This window comes from Neurospora crassa, linkage group V (genome assembly GCF_000182925.2).
Source record: "Neurospora crassa OR74A linkage group V, whole genome shotgun sequence".
In the NCBI taxonomy this organism is placed as follows: Eukaryota; Fungi; Ascomycota; class Sordariomycetes; order Sordariales; family Sordariaceae; genus Neurospora; species Neurospora crassa.
The window spans coordinates 1,929,098-1,947,101 of record NC_026505.1 but is presented as its reverse complement, the minus strand read 5'-3'; the positions used below and the strand labels follow the sequence as shown (position 1 = coordinate 1,947,101).

General features: G+C 53.1%; 4 protein-coding genes across 5 annotated transcripts; 1 reads left to right on the top strand and 3 right to left on the bottom strand.

Annotated features, from left to right (window-relative positions):
- Positions 1-681: 681 nt before the first annotated feature.
- On the top strand, positions 682-5,501 carry NCU03646. Of its 2 annotated transcripts, XM_011396254.1 has the most exons (5): positions 682-2,601; positions 2,813-3,722; positions 3,778-3,972; positions 4,032-5,070; positions 5,196-5,501. In XM_011396254.1, exons 1-5 carry the CDS (start codon positions 2,381-2,383, stop codon positions 5,387-5,389), a joined length of 2,559 nt encoding a protein of 852 aa, XP_011394556.1. In that variant the 5' UTR covers positions 682-2,380; the 3' UTR covers positions 5,390-5,501. The 2 variants fall into 2 exon arrangements, with proteins under 2 accessions (XP_011394556.1, XP_011394555.1); XM_011396253.1 differs by lacking the exon at positions 682-2,601 and having other exon boundaries at positions 2,747-3,722.
- A 907-nt stretch (positions 5,502-6,408) lies between these two features.
- On the bottom strand, positions 6,409-11,462 carry NCU03645 (hypothetical protein). Its single transcript, XM_956279.2, has one exon. It carries the CDS (start codon positions 10,333-10,335, stop codon positions 7,510-7,512), a length of 2,826 nt encoding a protein of 941 aa, XP_961372.1. The 5' UTR covers positions 10,336-11,462; the 3' UTR covers positions 6,409-7,509.
- Positions 11,463-11,660: 198 nt separating this feature from the next.
- On the bottom strand, positions 11,661-12,289 carry NCU03644 (hypothetical protein; the record flags this gene model as incomplete). Its single annotated transcript, XM_956278.3, has 2 exons — positions 11,661-11,839; positions 12,133-12,289. The coding sequence occupies 2 exons, from the start codon at positions 12,287-12,289 to the stop codon at positions 11,661-11,663; spliced, it is 336 nt and encodes a 111-aa protein (XP_961371.3).
- Positions 12,290-12,992: 703 nt separating this feature from the next.
- Positions 12,993-16,355, bottom strand: NCU03643 (cutinase transcription factor 1 beta). Its single transcript, XM_956277.3, has 3 exons — positions 15,934-16,355; positions 15,639-15,844; positions 12,993-15,566 (listed from the first exon to the last, which is right to left on the bottom strand). Exons 1-3 carry the CDS (start codon positions 16,263-16,265, stop codon positions 13,423-13,425), a joined length of 2,682 nt encoding a protein of 893 aa, XP_961370.2. The 5' UTR covers positions 16,266-16,355; the 3' UTR covers positions 12,993-13,422.
- Between the last annotated feature and the right edge of the window lie 1,649 nt (positions 16,356-18,004).

Genomic DNA, 18,004 nt, shown 5'->3' with positions numbered 1-18,004 from the left:
GGTGGCGGAAGGGTTTGTCTCGCATGTGACAGTCTTCTGGAAAGCCTAGGTTCATCGTGAGAGGCTGTTGTTGATCTCGTGAGGCCTAGAACCCGATGGAGTGCAAAACAGCCGCGGCGAAAGTGGGAAGGAAGTGGGAAGTAGGAAGTGAACTGGGCGGACGCAACCGTGTTTTCCAGACTTGTTGGTCACCGATTGACTCTACCGCAAGTCACAAGCAGGTCCATAGCAATATGGTCAAGACAGAGTGGCCCGCCGAGGAGTGTCGTTCTTCAGCCCTACGAGAAGCGGGACGGATGTCGTCTGGTGTGGGGAGGAAAAGGGATCCGCATAACAAATCCGATGTTCCTGGGACCAGGGGTAGCGACGCGCACAGACCACCCCGCGACACATTCCTGGTGCTCCATCGCCCCGCCGTACATGGAAGGCATTCCAGCACTCAAATGAGGGGTTTCGATCTGTTGTCTCCCCTCTTCTTCACCAAGCACTGCATCCTCAAAGCTGACAAGGTGTCCATCCGGGTTGAAAATACCAATATCACAACATAGCTGACTGTGTGGTGATGAGGCGATAATCGATTCTGTTTCCGACCTCCCTCACAAGACCTTGCGCTATTCGGAGCCCCCTCCCCCTTCCTTCCGTCTATTTACGTGTTGCTCAACACCGTCCGCAGTCTCATTCCTTTCGCTCGCTCGCCTCCTCCATTCGTCACTCACTATCTCCATCACACGCGCACACTATGCCATCTAATTTCAGAAACAATTCTCTCAGCTCTGCATAGCCACCCTCTCTCACCAATGCAACTTCAGGGCCCGAATCGAACGTGGTTACGACGGGAATAGCAAACAGCCGCGCCTAGAATGCACACCAATTCTGAGTTACCTACAACTGCGCTACTCTCGCTCTTTCTTCCGACTTTGGTCCACCAGTGCGAGTAAGCCCCGGTCCGATTACAACGATGGCGCCGGAGAGGCGAGAAAGATGCCTGACTACGACTGCGACGATGCGAGGAAGAGTATCAGTGCATATCACACACACTGATGACTACATTATCGGTGTGCATTTCAATCTCACTAACGGTCGATAGTCTGCCACCTGCGTTACCTTCCCTCAGCTGTTGCCTTGCCAAAGCAATGAATTGGCAAGGAACGTTCCATCCGGTCAATAAATCCAAAGCTGGGTCGGTATTGGCACCCACCCATCAGTTCGGGCTTTATCTGTCATAAGTGACAGCAATTTTCATCGGTGGTTGTGTGGCGCTCCCCGCGTGGACACATCTCGAGTCGCATCAGAACCTCTGCTTCGGGCCATCCCATGCCGCTGGGGAAAAAATAGTCGAAAAAAAAATGGTCCTCTTATCGGTAGTACAAAAGATGGGGAGACCAATCAACAGCCGCCGTCGCAATAGGCGTTCCTCTATAGTCGCTCGGCTCGGCATCTCGGCTGAGCTTGGCGTTGGATGAGGTTTGCTGGTGTTGGTGGTTGTTGAACTATCGTACAGTATCAACAGGGTTGTCTCGCTTGCGACGGCAATGTGGTTGCAAAGAAGAGAGAGCCCACATCGTATTCGATGCACAACAGTCAGCTCTGCACTCCTCACTCGCCTTGAACCCGTTCGGCTGCAAATGCCCGCCATGCAGTCGTTGTTGGACTTCGCGATAATACGAGAAGAGCAACCAGGCCCTCCCAAGAACCAATCAGGATCACTCGAGATCCTGGACAGAAGACGTTGTGTGTGTGTGTCTTGATGGAAAGCTGATGCAGGGTCAGCCAATTCCCAACTAGCGGTGCGAATCCCCGGGTCCAGATTCCCATCCACCCTTGCCTTCTCCCCTTGCGCCCATATTGTATGTTGTCTCAAGCCTCGTCTGGCTGTACCATCTTCGCCTTGTGATTCCTATGCCTCTTCTGGGTAGGGAGTGCATGAGAGGAATAGGTCGCAATGCGCAATCATGGACGCACCAATGAAAATAGCTTCTCCTCGAGAGAAAAAGGAGTCTGTCTATCTATCGGTTTACTGCCGTCCAGCTCGGAATAAGATCGAATCCATTCCCTGGTAGTATTGCATTGTGTCGGGCCGTGTTGTCATCGAGCTTTGCGATACGAGGCGTATAAGCATCTCGATACCACCTTTTCTTCTTTCTTACCTCGACCTTCTCTTGCAGACGCCTCAAAGCCAAAGCAGCCATCACTCGTTATTTCCACAATCAAACTGCAGCTGTTCAGCTGCGAGCCGGTTTCCCTTCTCACAATCCGGACGTCCATCAGTACATACATTCTCGACTGTTGTTATCGTACATACGGTACTGCTGCCAGATCTGATGTCCTGAACTGCTTCCCGATCTCGCGCAAGCCTCACAGACGCCCTACGACGCCCATTATGAGATACGCACATCCCACCCTGGCTGGCCTGCTCTCGCTGGCGGCCAGGACTGGAGCCGACCCAACATGGCCCGCCGCCACCGACGAGATGGAGGAGATTGTCTATCAACTCCAGGGGTTTAAGGGCAGGGTCTTTAATGATGTCATTACGCCTTGTAACAACGAGGCTGCCGGGCCTGGGAGGGTAACGGCCTCGGAGTGGCTGCGGGTGGGATTCCAGTATGTGTTTTGAATCCTTCTTTTTTTTTCCTGGCTTTCAGTGATGAGGGTAGAAAATAGGGTAGGTCAAAATGGCGGATGACGATAAACAAAAAAGAAAAAAAAAGTCAAGGGAATGGAATGACACCTCATGGGAAATTATATGGAAATGAATACATGTTGTAGTTGGACGAATGAATATAGTCCGCACAAATTGCTAACTTCCGACCAGCGACATGGCCACCCACAACCGCGTCTTCGGCACCGGCGGGCTCGACGCCTCACTCCAATTCGAGCTCACAAACGGTGAGAACACCGGGCCAGGCCACAACACCACCCTCAGGTTCTTGGCCAATTACTACTCATCCCAATCGAGCATGGCCGACCTGATTGCCGCCGGCGTCTACGCCTCCGTCCGATCTTGCGGAGGCCCCGTCGTTCCCCTTCGCCTCGGGAGGAAAGACGCAACGTCCAGCGGCAGCACCGGCGTACCACAGCCCCAGAACTCGGCCGAAACGTTTAGGCAACAGTTCGACCGTATGGGGTTCAGTACCGAGGAGATGATCCAGGTGACGGCTTGCGGACATACTCTCGGTGGTGTCCACTCGGAAGAGTTTCCCGAGATTGTGCCCTCCGGTACGGGAACGAACGGTCAGAAGCAGCTTGATACCACCGATGCTACGTTCGATAACAAGGTGGTCACTGAGTACATCTCGGGGACAACGCAGAATCCGCTAGTGGTTGGGCCAGCTGTTGCGGTGAACAGACACTCGGATTTTAAGGTGTTTAACATTGATGGCAATGCCACGATGAACGGGTTAACGTCGGCGACGACTTTCAGGGACGTTTGCAAGACTGTTCTTCAGAAGATGATTGATACTGTGCCCTCGGGGGTGACGTTGACGGACCCAATTGCCCCGTATGCGGTTAAGCCTGTTGATATGCAATTGACCTTGAATTCGGGAGGTAGCACTTTTCTTCTGAGTGGGTATATCAGAGTTCGCACAACAAACCGGGCTTCTGGCGCCATCAAGAACATCAAGATGACTTGGAAAGATAGGAACGGGGGTTGCGCTTCGGGGTCGTGCTCATATACCGCCACCGTACAAGGAGCTGGTACCGGGTTTGATGATACTTTTGAGGTATGCTCCTTTGGCACTCGAGCGCTTAACTCTTCACAACTGACCAGGCACATAGTTTTTCCCTATCTCAACCAACATTCCCACTTCCTCAGGCATTTCTTCCTTCACAGTCACCGTCAATCTCAACGACGGCACCAGCGAGTCGTACGACAACAACGGAAACTCCTACCCTTTGTCAGATGCCATTATCCTTCAAAAACCTCAGAGCTGTCTTCTTCAGAGCTCAGGTGCACTCACCGTTTCTGCGCTTGTAGGCTCTTCCTCCTCCTTCCCATCTTCCCGGCATGCCTCCGCTGACTGACAAAATAGGTCCGCAACGACATCACCGCAACTCCCTCGCTGGGCATCTCTTACCTTACTCCCCGCGGCGTCGTCCGCAACGGCAACCCTGTCCCTATCCTCAGCAGCACCACCGTAGCCATGACAAAAGGCGACTGTGCGGGTCCCTATACCTTCTACTCCGCCAGCTACACCATCGCAGGTGGTCTGAGTTACGCCGCCAAACTCAGCGTCACCGCAGGCTCCAACTCCGATAGCTTCAACAAGGCCAGCGATCTATCAGGCAGCTGCGCTGCCTTTTCTGGAACTGCATCCTGCACCACGCCTGGTGGTGGTGGTGGTGGTGGTGGTGGTGGTGGTGGTAACGAGCCAGACGCTTCTTCCACGATTGCCAGCTCTTCCGCAGCTGGGCCATCATCAACCAGTAGCGTAGTTGAGGTCACCAGCTCCAGCCATATCACAAGCAGCACCACCATCGCCCCCTCCAGCACCACCTCCTCCACTACTCCCACCGCCACCGGCCCCGCCAGGAAACCCACAGTCGCCGGCTACACCCGCCTCCGCTGCGCAACCGAAGGATCCGGCGTGCGCGCCCTAACCGGCGCTTCCTTTGCCTACGACACCATGACGCTCGAGTCGTGCGCGGCCAACTGCACCGCCGCAGGCAACTTTGCCTACTTCGGCGTCGAATACGCTCGCGAGTGTTACTGCGGCAACTCCTTGGCAGCTAGCAGCTCCGAGGCGCCCGATAGCGAGTGTAACATGTTGTGCGCTGGTGATGCGACCGAGTATTGCGGAGCGGGGAATCGGCTGGAGTTGTACGCGAAGCACGATGCTGGGACGGGAACAACAGCAACAAGTACTACTGCTAGCGCAGCACAGCCAACGGCTACCCTGGGAAGAAAGGACACGGTGGGCGATTACGTCTTTGTCGGATGCCAGACTGAAGCTACTGAAGGCGGTAGGGCGCTGGAGGGCAAGGCCTGGGCTGATGACGGGATGACGCTGGAGGGATGTGCGGAGGCTTGTAGTGGGTGGGAGTATTTTGGGGTGGAGTATGGGAGGGAGTGTAAGTCTTTTTTTTTTTTTTTCTTTTTCCCTATTTCCTTCTATTTTCTTTTTCTTTGTCCCCTGTGCTTTTTCTAATAAAGCTCTCATGAGACTGGGAAACACTAACCTGACCTTGTAACATAGGCTATTGCGGCAACACCCTCCGCGGCGGCTCCGCTCCCGCTCCGCTGGCTGATTGCAGCTTCACTTGTGCCGGTACTCCTTACGAGTACTGCGGCGCCGGAAACCGACTTGAGCTTTATCGGTTGGCAAGTGCTAGTTCGTCTTCGTCATCAAAGACAAGGAGGTCTCGTTTGGAGAGAGGACGGAGGCTTTAATCTTAATAATGTTTTCAGTTAGGATCAGGTTCATGGATGGAGGATACAGATAGGATACACATTGCGACTGACTGGGCTCTTGGAGTATACATACATGCATAAACAGGTTGATACTTTTTTTTTTTTATGACGTTGAACTATCGGTTGATTGATGCTTCAGTGGAAGGTCATTGGGTTTGCTACTATCCGAACAAGGCTTCAAGAAACGGTACTATACGATGAAGAAGAAGAAGAAGAAGATGATGATGATGATGATCTGCCCGTGGCTCTTCCCCAACTTCCTACACGTACCTCCCCCTCCTGTCCCAGATACTCCTCTTCCCTACCTTATAGTTCAGTCACACAGACGGGAGCTACTGGAGTCCAGTCCGAATAACTCCGTGTCGTTCGGTGATCTTCAGGATTCACCTCCCGACTAACGAGACCACTCAACCGCTTTTGCAATCGCGCGTTATTCAGTTCCTTGTGGTTGAGTCAAAATACAGGGTAATTTGATTGGGTCATACCGTAAGTATGAAGATGAAAGTGAAGGCTGTATTTGGGAAGGCGCGATGACGAGGGGGCAGTTCTTAGTTTCCCTTACTCTCTGCCTGGTGCTGGGGCAGGTTGCCGTTAAGGAAGGAACCTGGACAAAAGGAAAGAAGGCGCGGGTTGAACGGCTTTGGGAGGAGGCGATCTTGGTAGAGGCCGGGTAGAGCCTGGCGGTCTTTCTTTCTGATCAGGATGGGAACACGTAGAGAAGAAATTCTTTTTTTTTCTTTGAAGGTTGGAAGTGTGGGTGTGAAACATCTTATCTCAGTCCTGAGACGAATATCTTATGTCATGAATGGGTGATCAGTAACTGCGCGTCTGGTTACGATCTAGGTGTGTCCGTTCTTTCGTGTTTCAGAGTAGAAACTAGACAGTCGTCAGCTTGTTTTGGCCTCATCGTGTTCTTGTTGTTGAGGCTCTATCTGAGCTATGGCTCATAAGTTGTTGCTTGCGTGGCTAAAGGATTACAAATTCAAGTCAATGTAGGTAATAATAGTAAAGTGTATAAATATCTAAAGAACTAGCCAATAAAACCCCCAGCCGAAGAATGCTGTTTTGTACGCCGAGCGGGTTTGTGTTTTGCCCGTCTGCCTATCCTCAGAAACACAGACAGACAGACAGCAAATTCTCACAAAGACCCAACCAAACACCCTTCGTTCGCCGCCGTCCGTTGTCGCCGAAAATCAAAACAAAAAACTGACATATACCTGACCTAAAACCGACAGAAAATTTGTCCGACGCCCGTCTTGCTTTGTCCGAGTTCCTGTTCCTGATTCGCCTTCCGTCCGTCCGTCCGTCCGTGTGTGTGAGCGTACCATACGTCCATCCATTGCATATGCGTTCCGTCGTCCTTCCTTGGGTATTGTATTGTCTTGGGTATCCCTTCCTCCTTTCCGACAGTAGTACAAAGAAAGTCGTAAACCGACATATGAATGTCTCTTCTTCTTCTTCTTCTTCTTCCTCCCTCTTTGTTTATGGTCTGTGTATGGTAAGATTGTGTGTAATATGTATGTATGAATGGTAGAGTTTCGTTTATAATTTGATAATGATTATGGTAAAAAGATTGGGATATTTGAATGCAAAGATGTGAAAAGACCAAGAGAGCTCCGGGGGTATTTGTTGACAGTAGAGAGAAAGTAACAAAAGTAGCAAAATCCCACAACAATGCATGTAATAATAATGATGATGATGATGATGAGAGTGATGACCTTCGTCCAAGTGACGAGGTCGAGAAAGAAGAAAAAATAACCGCATAGAGGAAGGAAATGCAGCATGGGTGTGTGGGGATCCGACAGGATAGGAGAGATTAGAGGAACGGACGGCATAAGACATGATGCGCATAAGCCCCGTAGATCCCAAACTCTCCACCCATACCAAAACCGGGGGTAATGACAAACTTCATGTGAAACCACCGCAATCTCTGGGATAGCAGGAGTGAAACCTGCCCGTGAATCCCTGAAACGCCGATCATTCCTCCACATCAAGTTCGTTAGCCCTTACCCACAAGCCCCCTCGCCCGATTCATGCCGTACACGTGTCGTCCCGTTCCCGTTCCGTCCCGTGTGCCATCCGACATGCATTCCATCCCATCATGGCAACCCGCCCTGACGTTTAAAAACCCGTTTCGTCCCGCCAATCTTGCCCATGTCGCCGAACTTTCCCTCTGCAGTAGCTGGCGAGTCCGACACTTGACGGTTCATGCCAGAGGCGTTCTGCACCTTAGCCTTCATATCCTCCACCCACGCTTTATCCTCCTCACTCATTTCAATGTTCTTCGTCCGCGGCCCTGCTAATCCAAGCGCAATCTCCTCGTCACCACGATGGCTGAGGCGGGAGCTTGAGCGAGAGCGAGTCGAAATCGAGCGGGAGCGGGCTGCAACTGATGGGGCTCTTGGCGACGATACGGCAGTCGCTTTACCAGCCGGAACGAAGGGCGTCTTAGGAGTCGCTTTGGGTGTTCCGGCGTTCTCCTCGCTTGCCTCCGCAGGCTTCCTAGTCTTGCGGACGTTCAAGGGAGTATCCGGAGGGGATTGTCGATCCTGGGTAGACCGTGTGGATGGCGGCCGAGTGGGTGAGCTAGAGCCACCAGCTATTACACGAGGCATATTGACCTCCACCTTGCCCTCTAGCGCGACGTTTCGGCGATGGTGGCTGGCGAAAACCCGAAGATACTCGCCTAAATCAGCCCATCCACCGCCAATTCGCACCATGACCCGTTCGCCGTTCTCGCCAACGCATCGGATGAACAGCTTGATAGGAGCTTCACCGTTGTTCCTCGTAAGGTGGTAAATCTTGATATCACGATGACTGCCGCGGTTGCGTTGTCGGGAGCCGCGGGAAGGTGCCGGGGCGAGCGTAAAAGAGGGTGTTCCCGCACGGGACGACAAGGTAGACCTGGTTGACAGACTGGACTGACTCCTGTTGCGCAGCTCCGGCTTAGATGACTTCCTGTTTAGGGCAGTGAAATCAGGGGGATTCAAATTAATCGGTGAGGGTTCAGAGGTGAGGCGGATCTTAGCCGGTACAGACTCCAGAATCTCGCTAATCTGCTGCTGGAGCAGATCCAGCTTTACATCCGAATCTCCGGCGTTAGACTTGGATGGGTTTCCGTCCTCATTGACAGCCGATGACTCGAGATTTGACTCGTCAAAGTCTGGCAACTCGGCCACAGTTGGCATGTCGCTAAAACCGCGCGATAGTGACCTGAGCCTCGACTTTGATCTGCTAAAGCGTGGAGGGGAGCTTGGAGGGCTGACATCCCCCGAAAGACTGCCGTCAAGATCCTTACTCCGTCTCCGAGAGCGATCTGGGGTCTCCTGCTCGAGTGCTCGAGTGCCAAATACAATGGTTGAAGTGGTGGAGAAGTTGCTATCGCGCCTCGAGCGGGGGAAGCCAGGAAGATCATGCTCGAGGTTATCATCGAAGTCGAAATCTGAGTCGAAGGGGTCTAGTTCGAAATATTCGCCATCAGAGGTCGCATAGCTCAGACTGGAGGAATGAGGCCTCGAGCCCTTCGAGCTAGCCACAATATTAGGAGAGGGCATCATCCCACTTGCCGAAGCTCCATCAATATCAGATCCGTCAAATCCGCCCAAGGGACGCTCCTCTGTGATTAGGCTCTCATCATTGGTTTCTGGGGCGGCAGTTTCATCCACAAACGTCCAGGAGTCATTTTCTCCTTTCTCAGCGTCATTCTCGTCGATTCCCTCCAAAGGAACGTGGACTTTGATAAGGGGAGGAACGTCGACGTTCATGGTCTTATGATTATCTGTCAAGTCATCACTTTGTTGGTCTTGGACGGTCAAAGCAACTGCGCCATTCATGGGCGCATTGTTCGTCTGTTGTTGTTTCCGTTCATCCAAGTCCAGCTTGGCGGCAGTGTCGCTATAAGTTGGCGCATCAATCTTCAAGTTTGCTTGTTTAATTTTGTGCTCGCAGGCAGCAACCCATTCGCCATATTGCTTCTCTAGAGACTCTACTCGGTCCAGCCATTCGTCAGGGAGTGTGTATTCCCATCCTTCTAGACTGTCGAGCATGACATCCAGGTCGCGACCGGCCTTTGCGACTTTCTTTTCCAGTACCGACTTTATCACGTTGAACTCGGCCCATGACAGCGGCGAAGGCGGCCTACTTTGTATCGCGCGAGCATTGGAATCCAATCCAGCTACATTCCGGCCAGATTGAAGAGCAATCTCTCCATCAGCGAGAGTGTCCAAGAAGGCGGGAACCCTCTTCAAAACAAGCAATCGAATGCTCCAGGAGTTTAGGAGTCTGCTAAGACGAGCCAAATTCGGTAGGGTTTGCATGATAGTAGCCGTAAGAAATGCTGTAAGATCGTCCATATGGGAATAGCTGGGGAGAGGTCGGTGCGAGCCCAGGATGGGAGAACCGAAGGCTGATAGCGGAACAATATGGTTGCGCAGGACATGGTTCTTGATTTCCTCGATATCGATCTCCTCCATGTCCTTGTATATCTCCTCCACGCGCTTCTCATACTTGGCAACTTCGGCAGCGGGCAGGCTGCCACAGTACAGCTTGTCGGAGAGCTGGGTTGCGGATTCAAACTTCCTTCTCTTCAAGTCGGGCACCTGAAAGCCAGCGGAGCTTGCGCCGGACGGCCAGGGCCACGATGAAAGCTCATCAAGCCATTCCTGAATCTTGTTGCTAGCGATGGCGGCTCGGAGAGCAAAGGCCTGCTCAGTTGGAGATGCGGAAGCCATGCATGCCCTGAATTCCCCCGTAGGGTTCCGTATGGTATCGAGTGCGGTGCGCGGGGTGAGGTTGGACAAGAGGTCGTCGTTTTCGCGGTAGCGCCGGGGAGGCGATTCGGTAGAGGATCGCGGGGGGCGGCTACGCGGGGTGACGACCGCGAGGGCGTGGGAGAGGTTGGGAGAGGAGGAGGGGGATCTGGTCATGGTATTCGGTGTTCGTTGTAGGTCTTGTTCTCATGGGCGTGTGGTATGTCCGGCTGGAGCGCAGCATAGCGGCGCGGTTTCGTATTCGTCTATGAACCTGGGGATCTCGCAGATACGATGCTGTCGTCGGCTCCCATAGTCTAAACGAAGTTGAATCGGGGAGTGTCTCGTTGGGAGTCGGACACCGCCTGGAGCAATGTCGTCTTCCGCAGTCGAATCGGGGGAGGAAGAAGCGGTTTGATATAGTCGCAAAGCTCGGGGATCGGAGGTGATTATGGTGGGTGGTAGAGATATGTCGTAGATAAAGACTCTAGAGGTAGTAGGTTATTGGAGTTGAATGGGCTGGCAGGCGGTCGCCGATTACCGGTCGCCAGTCGCCAGTCGTGAGAATTAGGAAGCCAGGAGATCAGGCAGGTACGGCCGGATCTTGAGCTTATGAATATAATGACAACGGAAGGTGCGTCGTCGCAGGTAGCTCTTTCCGTGGCCGTGAACAATGGTGGTTGCACACAGAATGAAACAGCAAGTGTACCCGACCAGTCGCAAATCTGAAATTACGGGAGGTACTGAGGGAGGTACTGAAGGAGGTACTGAAGGAGGTACTGGAAATAGTATCGACAGTAATACGACAGTCCGTAGATGTATGTAGGCAGGTACCTAGGACACAAACAAGCAACTTGACTTGTCGCAAACTGGCGGAAGCAGCAATCAATGCGGGGAATGGAGGTCCGAGGTACGCTACTGGTACGCAGGAGAACACGCAGAAGACGCAGGAGGGACTGCGCTAGAACGAGAGTGCGGTCGATCAGGTGGATGGCTCTAGGAGTAGCACAAAGACGGTACGCATGTACGTAACAATGCAGAACAGCCGGCGCCGGGGATTGGATCAAACGAAGTGTACAAAGGACGGCGCAAAGGGGGCTCGCGAGAGAGGGTAGCAACGAAAGACGGGAGCCGTCGTCCGTGGAGGGGAATGGAAACTAGCGTAGGGAAAAAAGGAATGAATGGCGGCAGCGCGCAGGTTCTAGCAGGCCAGAGGCAAACGAATGGCAGCTCGAATTCAGCAGAAAGCCGAGCAGTAATTGGATGCAAGTCAGAACAAGTGGATGAGGCGGATCACGGTCGGTCGAGGGCCATCAATGAGATGAACAAGATGGAACAAGTGTGGACTTTTTTGGGACCTGGACTAAGACCGACCCAGACCCACACGCACCACTGCCAGGCCCGGACTCCTTTCGCTTAGGGCCCGATTGGGTTTAGCGATGCTGTTCCAGACATTATCCAACGGCATATGGGGAGAATTTGCAGCTTTTGATTCGCCGCTTTCAGCCCTCTGGTACTATGCGCTTGACTCTGTTTGGGCCCGACATTTCAATTTGCACCCTGTCTGATGGTCGTGTGCTGTCCTGAGTGGACTCCTGGCTGTTGTCTTCCGCCCCGGCCGGTTGCTCGCCCGCTGCCCGTTGCCGTTGCGATGGCTCGGTTGCGGGTACGGTTCCAACGTCTCAACAGGTGGAAGAAGATTGCTCCCGGGGGGCTGCTGTTGGGTTCCGGTCAGTGTGACCTCGGCGATGCCTATAACAGGTACCACGCCATGAGGGCTCCGAGGGGATACCCGCCTCGCCATCACCCCCCTTGGGATGGTCGACGACGTGCTTTGCGCGCGGCGCCTTGGGACTCCAGAATGCCATGAACGGGGGAGCAGGGACAGGCCAATGTCGGACAGGGGCAGACCAGGAGCGAGCAGGGGTGACATGGTCATTAGAATGGACTGTACTATCACCAATCAGGACTAACCCACGATGACCACGGCTCCAGTCCCGACCTGTTCCTGGATCAGGCTCGCCTGTGGGTGTCGGGTGTGTGTGGGGAAATGTGCGCTGCTGTCATCACTCCGCCCTGAAGCCAGGACAAGACTGGACCGCCAAAGCAAGGCATCGCCGTCCGGCAGCATGTTGGCTGTGATGAGGCCGCAATCTGACCACCACGGCCGATGCGATCCCGATCCGACCACGCCGGCCTCCATGCCTCTCTTCCGTTCGCATCGCTTGTGCCAACAAATCACTAAGACAGCCGCAGTGTCGCAGTGCCGCGCTGCTGAAGATCTCAATAGGCGCTTGGCGAGGCTCTTGTGCGCGTGTCCAAGGCTTGGGTATCTAGTAGCATACCATACACTACACAGTAAAGGGTGATGCAACTCCACCTCGTTGAAACCCCGATTCGATTCATTCTCAATTGTTCAGGCTGCAGTCCGGGCCGGTCTCAGTGTCCGTCCGGACTTTGACCATACAGGTTGTTGAGGCGCAGCTTGTTCACTGGTCGACTTGTTCCTGCACCTTTGCTGCAGATGGTGACGTGGGATGGACGCAGTTGGGCTTTCCCATCCAACCAGGGCAATCTCACCCGGCCTCACTGTGAAAAAAAGAAAGAAAGAAAGAACTCAGGTCACTCCAAGGCAGCCGCGCGTTATCGCTCTCGACCAACTTGGCAAAAGTTGCAAGAACAACCACCAATGGAGAGAAATCCTCAAGATCCGATCACATCGTGTTCATCGCTCTTGCCATAAATAACTTTGGCACATATCACCCTGCATCGATGATCTCCTCCTCCCCCGCACGAGTCAAAGCCACTGCAGTGTTGGACAAATCCCGGTTTCGTGACCAAACAATATCATCTCTTTTAATCTCTCTCTGTTCAACAAAGTCCTGGAATTACCATGGTCGAAGCTGTGTTCGATTGCTCATTTTGACATCTTTCCGGCTCTCATTGCCCTAAGCCCTCCAACAAAGCCTGTACTGATACCCCGTGTCGTTGTCCTTGTCCCAAATATTTTCAATACCAATAAATCACAAATCAAATCCTCATGTTCTCCTTTAAACGCCATTGTACCGGTTTTCTGTACGCAGCGCCCAGTGTCATCAAGTACCCATCATGATCACCCGTTTGCCATCAACGGAGCAGACATCTCCCAAGACAAAAAGAAAGCACTAGAAGCCGAAAGCCATTGCCAGTTCCTCCGGTTCGACGCCCCATCCAATGCGAAAGAATGAGTAAAAACAAGACAAGAAAGAACAAAAGGAAAATCCCTTAGCAAACAGCCGCGGGGACAACATTGCTGTTGCACGGTCCATCAAACATCCACTCGTCGTCGTTCTCGTGGCTCATGGTAAACGCTTCCATAAAATCGCCTTCTACGGCTTCAGGATCGAGAATGCTGCCAAAAGCATCGTCGAAATAATTGGCCATGGCGCCGTTGGTGTCACACTCCATGGCGGTGGTCTGAACCTCCTCATACGCGGTCGTATCTACCGGAGGGGTCAAGCCTGCCGATGACATGTCCTCAACGTCAGTTTGCGGCGGCGTGCTGCCGCCACTGTCCACGTTCACCAGGACCAAAGCACCTGGTCCATGCCCTACCCCCGATACCATGGCATCTGCTTGGGGAGGACGATAGAAGGTGGTGTTGGTCGATGGGGAAAATGAGGTGGTCTCAGGTGGTGGCGTTGGCTCCTTCTGCGGTCCTAGGTGAACCTGATGTCCAAGGCTTACCGGAGCTGCCTGAGGACCCTGAGGGCTGACAGCGGTGGCCTTGTGACGAGCCTCTACTCCCATCAAGAACCCGTGTGCGAACTCGGCCGCTGCGTACATGCCGCGTAGCTGGAGAAGCAGCTTTGCGCACACCTCAAAGTCGCGGCGTGCTTGTTGACTGAGCTCGGGATCCGGCGACCGGCTATGGAGCAGGTGAACTGTCATGGCTGGCAGTGTTACCGTGACAGCTGTGGTGGGCAGATATTTAGCCAGTCCATGGCGCAAAAGATCTTCTGCCATTCTCGTCACCATGGTGGCCGCGTGGTGCACTTTGCTCCGAGCCTGCTGGGCAATCAAGCTAGTCTGAGCGGGTTGCGTAGCGGCCTGCTCCATGGTCAAGTAGTGCGGCCTGTGCAGCGCCGAGACAGTCGTGTGGTAGACCATGTGAAGGAGAGTACGGTGAACAGCCACTGGTTGGTCCTCCTCCGCGAGGGCCTCAGTCAGGAGTGGTCTGTATTGGCAGTCCTCAGGCAACTGTAAACGCCAGCTCTCCAACATCTGATCAACCTTCTGGACTTCCTGGATGTTGTTCAGGCTTTTGTTCGGGAACAGCATGGTGGTTCCGGACGTTGTTTGACCGGCTGGGAGACCACCATCGTGATTGAGAACCGTGTACTGGGTCTTAATCATGTGGCTGATGGCAACGCAGATGCGCGCTTTCTGGATACATAACCGGGCAAGCTGTCGCTGTGTGGCGACGTTTCTGACAACAGCGCAGTTGGGGCCAAGCAGTTGGTTATCGGCCGGAAGCTCCACAATCTCAAAATCAGATTCCTCCAGCATGGGCACGTCAAAGTCTTCGTCCTTGATCCGGGTCGGTCGGCGCATTCCCAGCGCAATGAGGCGGTCGCGCATGAAACAGCACCACCAGATCCGTTTCCACAATTTCTTTTGCGCAGGCGGCATAGCCAAGTTCGCCGGATTGCGGTGGATGCCAATGGTGAGTCCCAATGAAATCGCAACTCCGATCCAGTGCCAAGTATCTTTTTGATCCTCTGGAGTTTCGTACCAGTAGGTCATGAGAAGAAGAGCCTGAACCAGATCGAGACGGTCCTTTTCGACATCGCAATCATACAGAACCCGAGTTCTCATGAACAGCTCCTTCCGAGCGTTCCTACGGCTCCCTAGCCCGGCCGCGTCCAGATACTTCTGGGCCACAAAGTTGGACCCTGCAAACATAACGGCTTGGTAGAGGACCAGGCTTATTTGGCCCGATTGCCCGTTGGAGTGAATGGCGGTAAGGAACTGACGCAGTTCGAGGAGTGGCATGTACGGATGAACATATTCAATATAAGCCTTGAGCATGGCATTTTGCACCTCAGGCGTCGGAATCGTAAAGGCCCCCTTGGCCATCATATACTGCACATCGACTGCGTCCTTGGGCGGGAGAGGCTTGAAGAAATTCGGGAGATTCGGGGAGACGGTCCGGTTGGGTTTCGGTTGGAGGTTTGGTTGCAGGAAAGGTTGTGATGGGGGGGTTGAAACCGAGATAGGTGTTGGTCGTGGGTTCACAGCCGTCGCGGAAGGGTTGGTGAGGTTTCCGGGCATGGTCGTCATCAGCTGTGGGTTTTGCCAAAGACGCGCGCTAGTTTCGGGAATACTTGGGTTATTCCAAAGTCCTTGAGTTTGTGTCGCTTGGGCGTCTGTTACGACGTGATTCAGTCAGACAAAGGCTTCTTCACAATCGGAATATTCGGGATAGACTGATGGCTTACAGAGAGGCTGCATCAGGGCATTTCCCATGGATAGAGGGAGTCCAGCTCCATTCATCATCTGGAAACCAGCCATGAGCGAGGCATTGGCATGGGCAGCAAGCTGCTGACTAGAGAGGATCGGCTGATGACCGAGAGTCCTGGCGCCAAATTCACCGCCGACAGCCGCAACTCCATTGGGAACTGCTTGTCCGGCCAACATGTTCTTCCTACACAGAGGGAAAAGGCAATGGCGTTAGCCACTGCTCGGGTTACTTGGTCCTGAAGATTGGGGAGGCATGGATGCCGAGGCACTCACTTGCGACGCCGACTCTCCATAACCACACATTCGACCCGGTCCCACTTGCAGTTGTTACAAGGCAGACCGCCCTCGACAACGTTGCAGCGTACTTTACGGTTCCGACATGTCAAACAGGCCCGAGCCGCACGTCTTTTTGCTGGCCTGGGGTTCTGGCTATCTGCGGGAAGGGCTTTTGATGGTCGCTTCTTGGAAGGGGTCGCGGCTTCGATCCTTGCGAGAGAACTCGGTTTCTCTTCACATGGCGATGTACATACTGGTCCTGTTGACTCGTTTTCCGTCGATGGGCTCGGCGAGGGAGTGCACTGTGATCCTTCCCCGGAATCAGACATTTTGGAGAGGGTGAGTTTGATGCTTCGGACGTTCAAGTATCAAGACAGAGCTGACAAAATGGGTGAGTTATTCGTTGGTGAGATTATGACAACTCCGGAAGCCGTGGTGTCTGTTGATGTTGCTGGTAACAGTGATGATGGTAATAGGGTTCGGTTTCCGACTAGGTTATGTCTCGATGAATGTTGGTAAGTCGTTACTTTAAGTTTGCTGTCTATTCACCTAGATCCACGTCGACGTTCACCTGGACGAATTTATCCAAGAGCACCTGGATTAGGAGGTGGGGGGAGAGGATGTTTTATATTGTTCCTTTGAGCGGACGGTGTACTTGGTACATGCACATCTCGCACAGTTAAGATCCCATATCCTCGTACGTATGGGGCATTGGAGGAGACACTAGAGACCCAAGAATGGGCCCCCATGTCAATCCATCGAGGTATGGATCCGGGTATTGGGAGCTGCTTTCTGGAAAGCTGGATGAGGCTCGATGGTCAAACCCAGCCGCTTAACAAGAAGCGTGACGAGTCGTGACAACGGGAACCGCTGTCCATTTGCTAAGCTACCACTTCCGCAACAGAGACAGAGTCCAGAAATAAAGATGCCGACGCTGACCTTGGAAAAACTCGAAAAAAATGAAGAGAAAACAATAATCATTCCGAGGTAATCGACACGTAAAAACTAAGATCGTATCTCAAGGCAAAATGGTTGCCCCACCAATAGGTATCCCGGTAAACGCCCAGAGCTACGCTACAGCAGCGTACAGGAACGGGAGTGGCTCACATGTCTATCACGAGCTTTAGGTACAGTACAAAAGCCCACCGTACCCGTCTCATCGTCCTGTCCCTCTTCTAACCCTCGTCGAGCCCCTCGTCAATTGTCATGGCCCTCCTCCAACCCCGTCTGGGGCTGGTGCAAAGTGGAATGAATCTTCAATCGATCCGCCCATTGCTCCGAGCCTGGTCTTGATTGGGTAACCCCTCGCTGGCCATGCCTCGAAACGGTGAGATCTTGGAGCCTGCGTACACGATCGAACCCAACTTTCTGCAGTCCAGAAATTATTTTCTGACCTCTCCGCTTCTTCCAACTCCATACACAAAGCCTTGACTACATGAACTCCTCCACAGTCACGTAAATTTGCTCGAGACTCGAGTCAATCAGCGAGAGAATAATGAAATGGCGTCTTCTTGGTCGCCTTTTTTTTCCAAGATGATCGAGGAAAGATGAGTGTGGAGGAGCCAATCACGACACTTTGTGTGGATGTTATGGCAGCCAAAACGGGCTTAGATTTGCTGCTCACACGTGCAAAGTAGCAAGCCGAAAGGTACGGTCGAGTCCACGAGTCAGGGATTGCTTGAGCAAAAAGTCGACACACCCTAGGCCGTCGTGCGGTTTGCGAAATGTTCGGTGGGAATTGTTACGGTCATGTGCCCAACTGCCCACCTTTTTCTTAACAGTTTGGAACAAACCTTGCAACCCACGAACCCACCCATGATGCCCCATCGCTACCCCAGGCTGGCCATCGTTGAAGAAAATCTGTGACAGAAGAGGGAAGGCAGCAAGGTACGATACCACAAACCCTTGACCTCAGTCTGGGCCTTTGGGGTGATAACTCCGTTACTGGTCCTCTGCACATGTCAATGCTTTGTGGCTTTGGATCACAAGCTTCGGAATTCGTTTCTCCTGTCAAGGGTCAGACGGACTTTTTAGGAAGTTCAATGAAGCCCTTCGATATCTTCCAGAC

What these genes read in the sequence shown, in the direction of transcription:
- NCU03645 (XM_956279.2), bottom strand. Translation starts at nt 10,335, where the DNA reads ATGACCAGATCCCCCTCCTCCTCTCCCAACCTCTCCCACGCCCTCGCG.
- NCU03643 (XM_956277.3), bottom strand. Translation starts at nt 16,265, where the DNA reads ATGTCTGATTCCGGGGAAGGATCACAGTGCACTCCCTCGCCGAGCCCA. An exon ending in ATGGAGAGTCGGCGTCGCAA is followed by an intron (nt 15,845 to 15,933) that starts GTGAGTGCCTCG and finishes CCCTCTGTGTAG; the next exon opens with GAAGAACATGTTGGCCGGAC. An exon ending in TGCCCTGATGCAGCCTCTCT is followed by an intron (nt 15,567 to 15,638) that starts GTAAGCCATCAG and finishes ACGTCGTAACAG; the next exon opens with ACGCCCAAGCGACACAAACT.
- NCU03646 (XM_011396254.1), top strand. Translation starts at nt 2,381, where the DNA reads ATGAGATACGCACATCCCACCCTGGCTGGCCTGCTCTCGCTGGCGGCC. An exon ending in GGTTTGATGATACTTTTGAG is followed by an intron (nt 3,723 to 3,777) that starts GTATGCTCCTTT and finishes CCAGGCACATAG; the next exon opens with TTTTTCCCTATCTCAACCAA. An exon ending in GGTGGAGTATGGGAGGGAGT is followed by an intron (nt 5,071 to 5,195) that starts GTAAGTCTTTTT and finishes CTTGTAACATAG; the next exon opens with GCTATTGCGGCAACACCCTC.